At 36.5% G+C, this 12,145-nt stretch overlaps 1 protein-coding gene across 6 annotated transcripts in view; it reads left to right on the top strand.

Annotated features, from left to right (window-relative positions):
- PTPRK (protein tyrosine phosphatase receptor type K) overlaps positions 1–12,145 on the top strand; it is a 478,052-nt gene that overhangs the window by 395,962 nt on the left and 69,945 nt on the right. For all 6 annotated transcript variants that reach the window (XM_059700287.1, XM_059700286.1, XM_059700289.1 and 3 more), the window contains exon 13: positions 2,923–2,959. In XM_059700287.1, coding sequence (XP_059556270.1) covers positions 2,923–2,959 — 37 coding nt within the window. The remainder of the gene's footprint in view (positions 1–2,922; positions 2,960–12,145) is intronic.

The following is a 12,145-nucleotide window of genomic DNA, read 5'->3' as shown; positions in this document are numbered from 1 at the left end:
GCTAGATGCTGGGTCCGTGGAGGACTCTTGTTTTCCATCTCCCTGGTTGCCCCTCCTTTCCCCATTTTGGACACAGTTGTTTTTGAGCACTGCCGCTGATCCCAAATGAATATTGAAAAGGAAAACACAACAGGAAGTTAGAAACTACCAGTGGCTCCATACGTGGGGAAATAACCTGCCTCATGCTGGTCTCTGTGAAAGATTTTCTTTCCTAAACCTTATTTAATTTATTTCTTTCCAGAGGGAGATAGAAAAAATACATTAAGAATAGAAAATGCCCACAATTTGGAATCCACTAGCACAATGACATTTTTGTTGACTTGTAGCTTTATAGGAAATGGCTGGGTTTGGGTAATTGAGTCCCCGAGGTGGGTACGTGAGAGGTGCTGTGAAATATGTGCTATCTAGTTGCAGCAGTTATATTTTGGAATAGTTTAACTGGAAGACATAGCAATCCATTTGTATTTCTGCAGGGACCATGAGAACTTAGGGTATTGACTGGTTGCTTTTGAATGAAAACTTTATCGTTCTGTTCACCGTATGTGGCTGGTTTGCAGAATATGGCAGAGAAAAATGCCCCACAGCATTTTCTAAAATCCACCCCAAAGCCAGGGGCTGCTCCAGGGTGACAATGCTCTTCTTGTCTTCTAGTATATTTCTTCATGAGAGGGAATCTTTCCAGGCAAGTCAGCTGCCCGCTTCCCTCCTACACATCATTCCCTCCCATTGGTAACACTGGGCTGTTCAAAAGACAGATGACTATAAAAGTTAATATTCCATTCTGGATGTAGAGAAACATAGGGGTAGAAAGCATACTTCTGTGTTTGGGTATTCATCTTTAGAGAGTTGATAGAGTACAAGTTGACTTTTGTTATCTGGTGTGTGGTATGAGAGGCGTATTAATGAATGCATGTTATTTATAAAGGGTTTTATGTGGCACTCTTTAAAAGCTTTCTTGCCCTAGCTGGTGTGGCTCAGTGGATAGAGCATCAGCCTGCATACTGAAGGATCTCAGGTTCGATTCCAGTCACGGGCACATGCCCAGCTTGCGGGCTCAATCCCCAGTAGGGGATTGGCATGAGGCAGGCAATCAATGATTTTCTCTCATCATTGATATTTCCATATGTCTTTCCCTCTCCCTTCCTCTCTGAAATCAATAAAAATATTTTAATAAATAAATAAATAAAAGCAAGCTTTCTTATGAACAGTCTCTTCTAAATGTTACTTTATCTACACGTGTTAAAGTACAGAGTAACAACAATATATTTCAGTTCCCCTGGCAAAGAGTTTTTAAAGTGACATGGCTCCTACCAGCGATGGTTGGTAATCCTGGTAGAGTTAACAATTGCTTTTAGGAGATCAAAATTCCATCTGGCCTCTACAGGAAAGTGAACTAATCTCTTGCCATTCACTGTGAAGGCCTTAGGTCACAGTTAAGGAATAGAAGTGCATACTTTCGTTTTTAATTACTGATTCCCCTTCAATACTTTATTTTACTTAATTTAAAAATAATAAATGCTTAAGAGAGAATTATAAGCTTTTGGTTTATCAAGATATAGAACTACTCAAGATGCATTTATAACTGCATCTAAAAACAAATAGCCTCTGTCTTGTTTACTGGCTTTAACATCTTTTCCAGCCTCTTGTACATTCAAAGATGTGAGCTGAATAAACTAAGTCTGGGAATTGTAGGCCTAAAGTACGTACCAACTCCCAGTGCCACCCCACAGAATTAAAAAAGGAAAAGAAAAGATAATTTGTGTTCTTTCCTATGTCTACTATTTCCTCAACCCTACCTGTCTAGCAAGAGGAGGAAAATAATCACACCAAGTAAGATTTATTCCCTAACAACTAAATTAAAAAGAAAAGAGAACGGATAAATTATGTTCAGATAAATTATGTTCCAACTGTAATGTAATTTTTTTTACTCCTCACCCAAGGATATGTATGTGTGTGTTTTTCTAATTGATTTTTAGACAGGGAGAAAAGGAGAGAGAGAGAGAGATTAGTTGCCTCCCATACTCACCCTAACCAGGATTGAACCTATAACTAAATATGTGCTCTGATTGGATATTGAACCCACAACCTTTTGGTGTATGGGATGATGCTTCAACCAACTGAGTCACCCTGCCAGGGTATGAAGTATTTTTTTATGATTTTCTAACTATTATTCAGCTCTTTAGTCATGAAAGGCTCCAAGTGACAGTATGTAATGCCCAGCTTTGGTCTGAGTGTGCAGTTATGAGGTGAAAATGAAATTTATATTTGGATCTGATTTGCATTAGCTTTGCAAATATGTTTTCTTTCTGATTGTTCAAAAAGTACAAAATGCAAATGGAATGCCATTATACTTGTCCCAGACAAGACAGCCTGTTTCATTACAAGGTAAAAACAGACACCTAAATCTTTAGAAAAATATTGGGAAAAAAAATTAAGTTCTTATTTGTTGTTGTTGTTGTTGCTGTTAATCCTCCCTGGAGGATACACTTTTCCATTGCTTTTAAGAGAGAGTGGGAGGGATGGATGTGGGGGGCATGGGAGGGGGGGAGAGAAAGAGAAAGAGAAAGAGAAACATTGATGTACAAGAGACATTGGTTGGTTGCCTCCCACACACACCCCAACTGGGGCCAGGATCAAATCAGCAACAGAGGCATGTGCCCTTGACTGGGAATTGAAATTGTGACCCTTCTGTGCACTGGCCAACGCTCTAACCACTGAACACACTGCTCAGGGCTTAAGTCTTTATTTTAGATTTAAAAAATTATCTAAGACTACATATAAAAACATGTTTCTTTAGCACTGCAATTGTATTCTTTATAAACCTATTTTAAAGCTCCAGATTGATCTTCATAATAGTTATAGTTTATGAAACAGGAAGCCTGTGTATACACTGACTATTTTCTTTCATTTTCACTCCATCAGGAAACTAAAACCCAGTGTGTACGAATTGCTACAAAAGGTAAGAGGTTTGCTTTTTTTTTCTTTTTCAAATTCCATTATCCTGCTTTCTAAAATGAAAGAGCTTTATTCCCTGCTTCGGGGCTAATTACATGTAGCACTTCTACTACAATTTTGTAGTAGGACCCAGTTAAACTGCCAGCCAAGTCCTGGGACTCACTTGGGTGTCTTTAACATGTAATGGGTGCTACTTTTCATCCTCTAGGAATTGACTGGAGGAATCTTGTTATGAGAATAGGAGGGATTTAGAAACCCTTAACAGTGGTTCTCAACCTTTCTAATGCCGTGACCCTTAAATACAGTTCCTCATGTTGTGGTGACCCCCAACCATAAAACTATTTTCGTTGCTACTTCATAACTGTAATTTTGCTACTGTTATGAATCGTCATGTAAATATCTGATATGCAGGATGTATTTTCATTGTTACAAATTGAACATAATTAAAGCATAGTGATTAATCACAAAACAATATGTAATTATATTTGTGTTTTCCGATGGTCTTAGGCCTGTGAAAGGGTTGTTCGACCCCCAAAGGAGTCGCGACCCACAGGTTGAGAACCGCTGCCTTAGAAGGACTTTTTCCTGCCATTCAGTGTCTGAAAGGTCTTGTGCTGCTGATCAACCAATGTATTGGAAAAACTCAGCAATATCAGTTCAAAATCACAAGATGTTTGTTTAAAAACCATTGTTACTTTCTCTGGTAGAGGATCAAAGGTAAAAAGAAGCAGGCTAGTCCATGCATGTGGAAGAGCATAAGTGTGAAGACTGGTCTATAACTTCATCAGTACTGCAAGTTCATTGGAGATGCTTTACTTTTTTTTTCTTTTTTCTTTTTTTTTCATACAACCGAAGCCAATAAATTAAATCTGTGATGGCTAATGGCCAGGGCAATTCCTGCTGACATTTCATAGTTTAGCTGTGTTGCCTAGTTTTTTAGGAGAAAACATTTTCATCTTCGAATTAGTATTTAGATTTCAGAGTGGGAGAAAATCTTCAGCATTCACTATGTTTATAATCTTTCATTTAAGACTTATGCGATTGTGCCAACAAAGGGGAGAGAGAGGTTGGCGTATTTTAACAAGAGGAACAAGAAAAAAGCTGTCTGCATGCAGACATGGGGCTCTGTGGAGAGTTGGCACTCTGGGTTGTTTGTCGCTGGAATTAGTATTAGACCCACGTTCATGACCAGTAGTTGATTCATTTGGATAAAAATGAATGGCTATATTCTGTTTGTGCTGGCATCATTCCTTTCATCATTTTTTCTCATCTAATCATCAGTCTTCTCAATTAAGCATTTGTGTTATACTCTTGTTTGTAAAAGCAAAAGAGACGTTTTTCTTGACTCATGAGAAGTAATAAAAAAGCTTCACAGAAGAGAAAATAAATACACTTTTTAATTCAAATACTACGATTCCTCGTGATATTTAAAAAAGCAATCCTTAGTGAAAGGAAAGAAAAATATATATACAGATGCACATGGTGTACAAGCATTTATTTTATTTTAAAAACAGCTCATGGATCAAGAAGTAGAATTGAAAATTTTAAAGATAGTGGCAGAGAGCATTTAGGTATATATCAACTATGTTTTTTCCAAACTTAAAGCCAAAAATGTAAAGTAGTCTTGCATCAGCTTCCAAAAAGATTTTTAGATATTTTTTATAACTGAGAAAAGATAGGTATAAATGATTTAAAATTTTTCTTATTTGGTTATTTAATTATTTGCACTTATACAAGTGTTTGCCATTTTGTCCCTCTCTCAATACAAATAAAATTATAATGAAAAAATATCATGTGAGATTTAAATTGCAGGAGATGTAAGATTATAGAAGTCAAACATACAAGGTGGCGCAGAATATTGTCCTGAAACTCAGAGGTAGTAAGAAAAAGTCCATTTGTGGTCATTTCTTCTTTGTTTAATAATTTATCCTGCTGTACTCTGGATCTCCAGTTTGGCAGTGTGGTTTAATGAGTAAGGGAAGAGGACCCTGGCCCTGGACTATCGGGGTTCATATTCCCCTGACTGTACCCTTTACTATTCTTTAACATTTGCAAATTATTTAACCCCTCACTCACGAAAGATGCATAATAGTGTATTCACTCCTCACTATTATTGTGAGGATTAAAATAGGTTATATATGTATGAACATTGAAGGCAGAGGGAACACATGCAAAGACCTTGAGGGGAATGCGTGCTTGGCTGCTAAGGAAAGTGGGCTCAGACCCTGAGGATGAAACAGACTGGTCTTCATTAGTGATTTCAGACTTCAACTTGAGTCAGAATCCTGTGGAGGCCTTGTGAAAACCGGTTGTTGGGCCTCAGTGGCAGGTTCCAAACCAATAGGCCTAGGGAAGGGCCCAGGAATGTGCATTTCTAGCAGGTTTACTGCTGCTGCCACTGTGGTGACCACGCTTCGTGAGTACCAGTGATCTGAACAATTAGCACGCACCGATGCCCTGTCAACCAAAGCACTGTGATTACTAGCAAACCACCGTAGTACTCATTTCTCTAAAGTAATTAAAGACCAATCCTGAGATATTTTTTGATAGCTAGCGTAGACTGAGAGCATCAAACTGAGGATGCCAGTTGTTTACCAGAGATAATTTTATAATTTAGAGTTTCATTCGAATACTGTCAACAGCAGTCTAAATCATTGCTTTATTTCTAGAAATACTGCCTTAGGAGACTAATGAGAATGAAGCAACTCCTCTGCTCATATAACATTTCATAGACACTAATGAGCAAGGGTCAGAAATAACATTACCTTGCAGAGCAAAGATGGCCGAACTCTTGGTGATAAGGTGATCTCTCTTCTAAACCACTTTTTTAAAAACTGTCCATCAACACTGAGCCTAATTACATTTCTAGGGAATCATATTATATTAAATAGATAATGGTAGCCTTAATAATGCTCCCCTCCCCCAGCCTCCACCAAAATGTCCATGTTCTAATCTTCAAAATACTTTGCAGATATTCTAGGGACCTTGTGATAGGGTACTGATCCTGGGTGATACAGGTGGACCCAGTAAGAGTTTATATAAGTGGCAGGTGGGAGGCTCAGAGTCCGGGAACCGACGTGAAGACAGAAGCAAGAGCTGGAGTGATGATGGTTGTTCTTTGCAGAAAGACAAAGGGGCCATGAGCCAAGGAATGCAGGGGTTTCTGGAAACTAGATAAGACAAATCATTTTTTTTCCCCCTTGTGCCTACAGAAGGAACATAAACCAGTGAACTTCTTAATTTTAGTCCCATAGATTCATTTAGGACTTCCGGCCTCTAGAACTGTCAGATAATAAATGTGTGTGGTTTTAACCCATTAATGTTTCATAGTTTGTTACAGCATAAAAGGTAACCAATATGAGTTTTGGTGTCTGGAAGCTGGGTCCTACTGTAACAAATACCTGAAAATATGAAAGTGACTTTGGAATTGGGCAGTGGGTAGAGGCTTCAGAGAATCCTTAGAGCATGATACAAAAAGCATAGCTTGCGTTTAACAGACTGTTAGCAGAAATATGAATGTTAAAGCGTCTGCTAACAAGGGCTCAGAAGAAGGGGGGAACATGTTTCCAGCAACTGGAGGAAAGGGAATTTTTGCTCTGTGGCAGAAATTTAGTTGAGTTATGCCCTGCAGTTAGGTGGGAAACAAAATTTATAAATAATGAACTTGGATATGTAGGTGAAGAGGTTTCCAAGCATTGAAGGTGCAGTCTTTTTAAAAACACACACACTCCGAAATACATACTTATATACGCATTCACGTACACATATTTGTTATTTGTTGACATCATTATCTTTATATACTGGGAACATAGACTCCCTATTTTAATCCTTTGATATTGAAAAAGGAAAATACTAAATTTTGAAAGCAAACAACTTAAAGAACTTGTGTTCCTAGCAATTAAAAACAGGTCTTTGGAGTGAATCTGCATATCGAAGATTCCATTAGTTTTATTGCAAATGAGCGCTGCCTCTCTTTTTTCTATATTTATCCTGTTGTGGGGATTAAAGATCAAAATCCAGTTTGGTCTCATTGAAACACATTTGCAGAGTGTTATAGAGCATCTGTTTATGATTATGGCTCCATAGTAGACAAAATATTCTTTATCGCCTATTTGTGTGGTGTCTGATATTATGCATTCTATTCAGTTTTTTAATGAAATGTGGATTACTTTAAAGATTATCTCTCTGATTGAACAAATGGCATTAGAGTAGAAAGTTAATTGAATCTATCTTGAATGATCACTATTGATAGAAGGAAAGATAGAAAATGACATGCTTTTGAACTTGTTTTGTGTTTAAAACTTTTAGATTAGTCAAGTATTTTTTTGTGATCAGTTTTCTACCATTCCCTAATTACACTTATTAAAAAAATCTTGGAAAAATTCTAATTCATTTTTCAAAATTTCTCAGATTTTGTGAAAATGAGATACAAAAAAATGTCACATACTTGAGCATATGGTTTAGTGTGCTTTTAAAGACAAACAATAAATGTTATTACCCAAACATCCCAATAGTTCTGGATTTTTCATGTCCTGTTTTTGATACAGATGGCAACCTAGCTTCAAAATTTGGAATCTTGTTCCCTTCTTACATTTGTTTTACTCTTTTAAGAGCTCCTGCTGATTATACAGGTAAAGAAATTACTACTTCTGCTTCATTGTTTAAGGAAATGCAGAAATTAATGTTTGTAAATAGTGGAGGTGATAAAGTGATGCTGGCCACCCTTTATATATCCTGGTAAGGGCAGAAAGTTCACGGTTTGAGTATCAGTGACCCTTAAGTAAATATACAAATTGCCCTTTTAAATCATTGTTATTCTTCCTGAGCACTGTTTGTGTGTGCAGGTGTGTCTTCCATCTTGTAAATTCAGAAAGCGATGTTTTAATTGCTGGCTGCTTCTGTTACTTACAAGTAACACCTGGCTTTGCATCTGTTCCTCTTAAAATGCCACTCTGCCTACAAGGAAACCAATTCTTGGTCCATTTGCTGCTGTTATTTCCCAGGTGATCATCCGACTGGGCTGTGCTTTCGAGATAGGATTTCACTGTGTTAGTAAGACTTTCCTCTGCTTACCCTGATAACCATCATCTCAGGTTTGACCCCTTTATAAAAAGCTGCTTTGTATTTGCCAGTTATGATTTTTCTGACAAGTTCGGCTACTAGGAGAGATAGTGGAAGTAAACGTGGTTGACTGTTGGTGGTCTAACAGTATACTAAAGACTACAGCAACTATGAAAATTTTTGTAGAGAGACGAGGAAGAAAGAAAATTAAGGGTCTCATAAGAGTATGTAGCTAAGACATCAGCTCATGTGATTTTGGGGCTTTTCTCAAGGCTTCCTATCACATCACTTCTCAGAAGTGATGATGGTAACAACTACATTTTTGGTATCTGATTGTTTATGATAGAAATTTTACATCATCATGGTGAACAACAGTCCTCTCTTGAATATATCTTTGCTTAATTTCCCTACATCTAACTATTCCACCAGCTGCTAAACATTGGGAATTTGTCATCCATTCAGAATGTATTTATGGCCTGTTTATACTCTGTCAGGCACTAAGCCAGATATTGAGCTCCAAGGAAGACAGTTGTAGAATGGAGGCATGATGGCTGTATGCAGTTACCATGCAGAGCAGGTTTGGTTAAAAATAGTCATTGGCCACATCTGTCTTAAAACATGAGATATCATCCTTCACCTGGAGATTCCTCCACTCTGCCAAGATCTGTTCTTAGAAATGGAATGCTTTTCTTTTCACTCTGGTAAAATATTTAAAGTCTATGTTATAGATTTACTATAATTTAGGATTTGGTAATAACCTCCATTTAACAAATATATTCTGTAAACTATGTAGGCTTTAAGCCTGATTTTATAAAACAAGTCGCCAATGTTATATGTTACAGATACAATTTTTTTTTTATATTTACCCAACCTGGTGAGGATCTCTTTACAGACCTTGCAATTATGAAAACATATCTATATTTCTCTTGATAGAAAAATACACAGATTAAAAAAAAATCTTGTCATCCCAAGATAGTGGCCTGGAGCTTGCTATTTTTTAACTTAAATTTTTTGGCTTGGACCAGCCATTGTTGAGCAGGGGCTATTGGCCCAGGGGTTGAGCATCGACCTATGAACCAGGAGGTCATGGTTCAGTTCCCAGTCAAGACACATGCTCTTGTTGCAGGCTTGATCCCCAGTAGGGGGTGTGCAGGAGGCAGCTAAGCAATGATTCTCATCATTGATGTTTCTGTCTCTCTCTTCCTTTCCCTTCCTCTCTGAAAGCAATAAAAATATATTCTAAAAATATTTTTGTCTTGGACACATTTTCAAGTTAGAAAATACACATATTCCATGGTTTATGAATGTATGTTTAACCCTTCCTTTATTGTTGGACATTTTGACTGTTCATTTATCTTGCAACTATATGCAATGGAATAAACATCCTTGGCTAAGAACTTAATTATCTGTTATAGAATAAACTCTTAAAATCAATATTTCTAAGTCATGTGCTATTTATAGATTTTTAAATAATTACAAATTACATTAAAAAAAGAATTCTACAAATTTATGTTTCAAACAATATATTTGAATGCTTGTTTTCCATACTCTCTTATCATTACTAATTGACACCAGTATTTTAAGATTTTGCTTATCTAATGTGCAAAAACATGGTTAACATTTTATGTTTTATTGTTAAATGATTTACATAATGATACCATTGAATTTGTTTTAAAACTGTTCTATAAAGAATGAAGAGACGAGCACATGAACAGTTAACTGTTCAATTTATGGGATGCATTTTGTTTCAAGTTGATGAATCAAATAAAATTAACAAGCATTCAAGCTCTTTCAATGAAGGCTGCCTCTTAGGGAAAGCCTAGAAATACTTTAGTTTTCTTTGGAATATCTTTAAGTGCATGGTGGTTCTTTTACACTTCCTGAGCTGCAAGCAATTCTAAATCATCTTGGTTTATTGTTATGCTTTTATTAATCATCAACAGTCTCTGATTTCAGAATTCTTTAGACTTTCTCACATTGAGTAGGACAGCATTCCTAGAAGTTGTGAAAACTGTACTTTTTATTCTTTAAAAACAAAATGTACCAAAAAAACAATCAAATTATGAGAAAGCATGGGTAGCCACGGAGTAAGTTGGAATTTATTAGGTAAGTCAGTTGGCAGAAGCAGATGTGAGGATCATTTTAAATTCACTGCTAAGAGAAACTTTTTTTAAAAAAATCTAGCTTAAAGAAGCTATTTGAAAAACTCACACAATGCTCTGCAGAATGACAACAAGATGAATGTCATAACAATCATAGAAAAATACATAAAGTAGACTAGTATTTCAAATTTCTCCTGAAAAGAAAAACAAGTTACATCTCTTCTCAGATATATGACCAAGTTGAAAAAAATTAGAAAAATATGCACACTACCAGTTAAGTTCCGGTTGACTTCTTTTTGCCAGATGTTCTGATAGAAGTATTTTTCAGTGTTCAGTATAATAATGTCTATGAAACAATGCTGTGAGAAGTCTAAACTACATCTCCCGTTTATTGATAAAGGGCATATGGGTTTGGGAATCAGTGTTAAAACCACATTGTGTGAAGCAAAAATTTTAGTTTTTCTCTCAGTGTAATAATTGTTTAAAAAATCTGAAAAAGAGAAGTTAAATCTTCCCACCTTATGTACAGCCATTTAAAGTAATATATAGCAGAGAAAATAAAAGAATATTTCATATTTCTAAACCGTGGATTACTTCTTTTCTAGTTTTGGAGGAATTCGGTTTTAGAATTGACCAAATAGCCAGTGATGTGCTTCCCTCCCCAACCTATTATCATGATCACAAGATATTTATTTGCCAAAATGAATTTTGCAGATATTTAGACATGGCCTCCTTCTCTCCCATTTTTCTTTATCTAAATAAACACTTTATTGAAGCAAATATGTGTAAGAGCCTAATTACGCTAGACGTATTTCCTGAAAGTGCTAGTGTCACAGGAGTAATAAAATCTAAACACGAATGCCTAAATATCAGTTTACGATATACGTTCTTAAGCCTTGATAGGCAAGTGTTCCAGGAGGCTCGGAGAACTCCTGGAGCCCCAGTCTCTCGCAGAGGACTGGCTCACCCCACATTTGCATCGTGCTTTTATTTGGATCCATTCACAGGAACAGTTGCTCATCATGCAGGGTTTCAGAAAATGACCTACATTAACATTTCTGCAGGAAGTAGAGGCACCTCAGGATAGGAGAGTCCAGTTTCAAATTTGCCCTGAGATGTAAACTAATTCGGCCTTTATCTGGAATAAGTTAAATGGCGGTGTATGATATTTCTCTTTTCTCCCAAAGAGGATCTATCAGTGATAGAGACCTAGGTCTAGTGATCAAACATACAGTACTGCTTACTGCTAGGAGGCAGAAAGATCTGATTAGCCCAAATTAACACGGTGGGGGAGGTGGTGGCTGTGAACAAGATTCACTTCCAAGCACAACTAGGAGAATGAGTTAGGAAGAAGACTGAAAGAAATCAGGTCATTTACTTTTAAAAAAATGAGGATGATTGGTAGCCCTCTTCAAGGATCCTTTGATATATGTATTTTTTGCATTTTGTTGTTTATTTTCCATATTTATTTCAGTATCTTATTTTATTAAGTACTTATTAAATATAAACAAACTCAGGACATCTAGTTACTGTGCTGCATTTATTTTTCCTAATTATTTTTTCATTGACGAAGGTTCTCCTCTCTTTTGTTATGGTTAATAAGTATCACTTCTCTTAAAGTTTGTGGTTTTTTTTGTAATCATTTCTTACCCATAAAGTTAGTGTTCTGTATAGAATTATGTTGCTGGCAGCCGTCTTATAGCTTGGTGATCTGAAAGATTAAGTATTTGTCTCCGAAGATCTCCCAGATGCAACTACTCCCAGAAACGTAATTGGCCACCAGAGAATATAGATCTTGTTGGCTTTGTTGAGCTCATTCTCCCATATCCCTTGGATTCCTTGTGCCTTGGGTATCTGAGGCTCTTTTTGTTCATATACCGAGGCATGTTTATGGAGCAGAGGTTCCCCCACCCTACTAGTCCCCCAATATAACAACTATTTTGTAAGACCTTCTTCACTTTCATAAAATAAAATCCACTTATTGTACCAACCTACATAATTTCAAAAGTAATCAATAAAGCTTTCTA

The sequence above is a fragment of the Myotis daubentonii genome, chromosome 6 (assembly GCF_963259705.1).
Source record: "Myotis daubentonii chromosome 6, mMyoDau2.1, whole genome shotgun sequence".
Lineage (NCBI taxonomy): Eukaryota > Metazoa > Chordata > Mammalia > Chiroptera > Vespertilionidae > Myotis > Myotis daubentonii.
The sequence above is the reverse complement of the archived record's forward strand: the minus strand, read 5'-3'. Positions and strand labels throughout refer to the sequence as shown.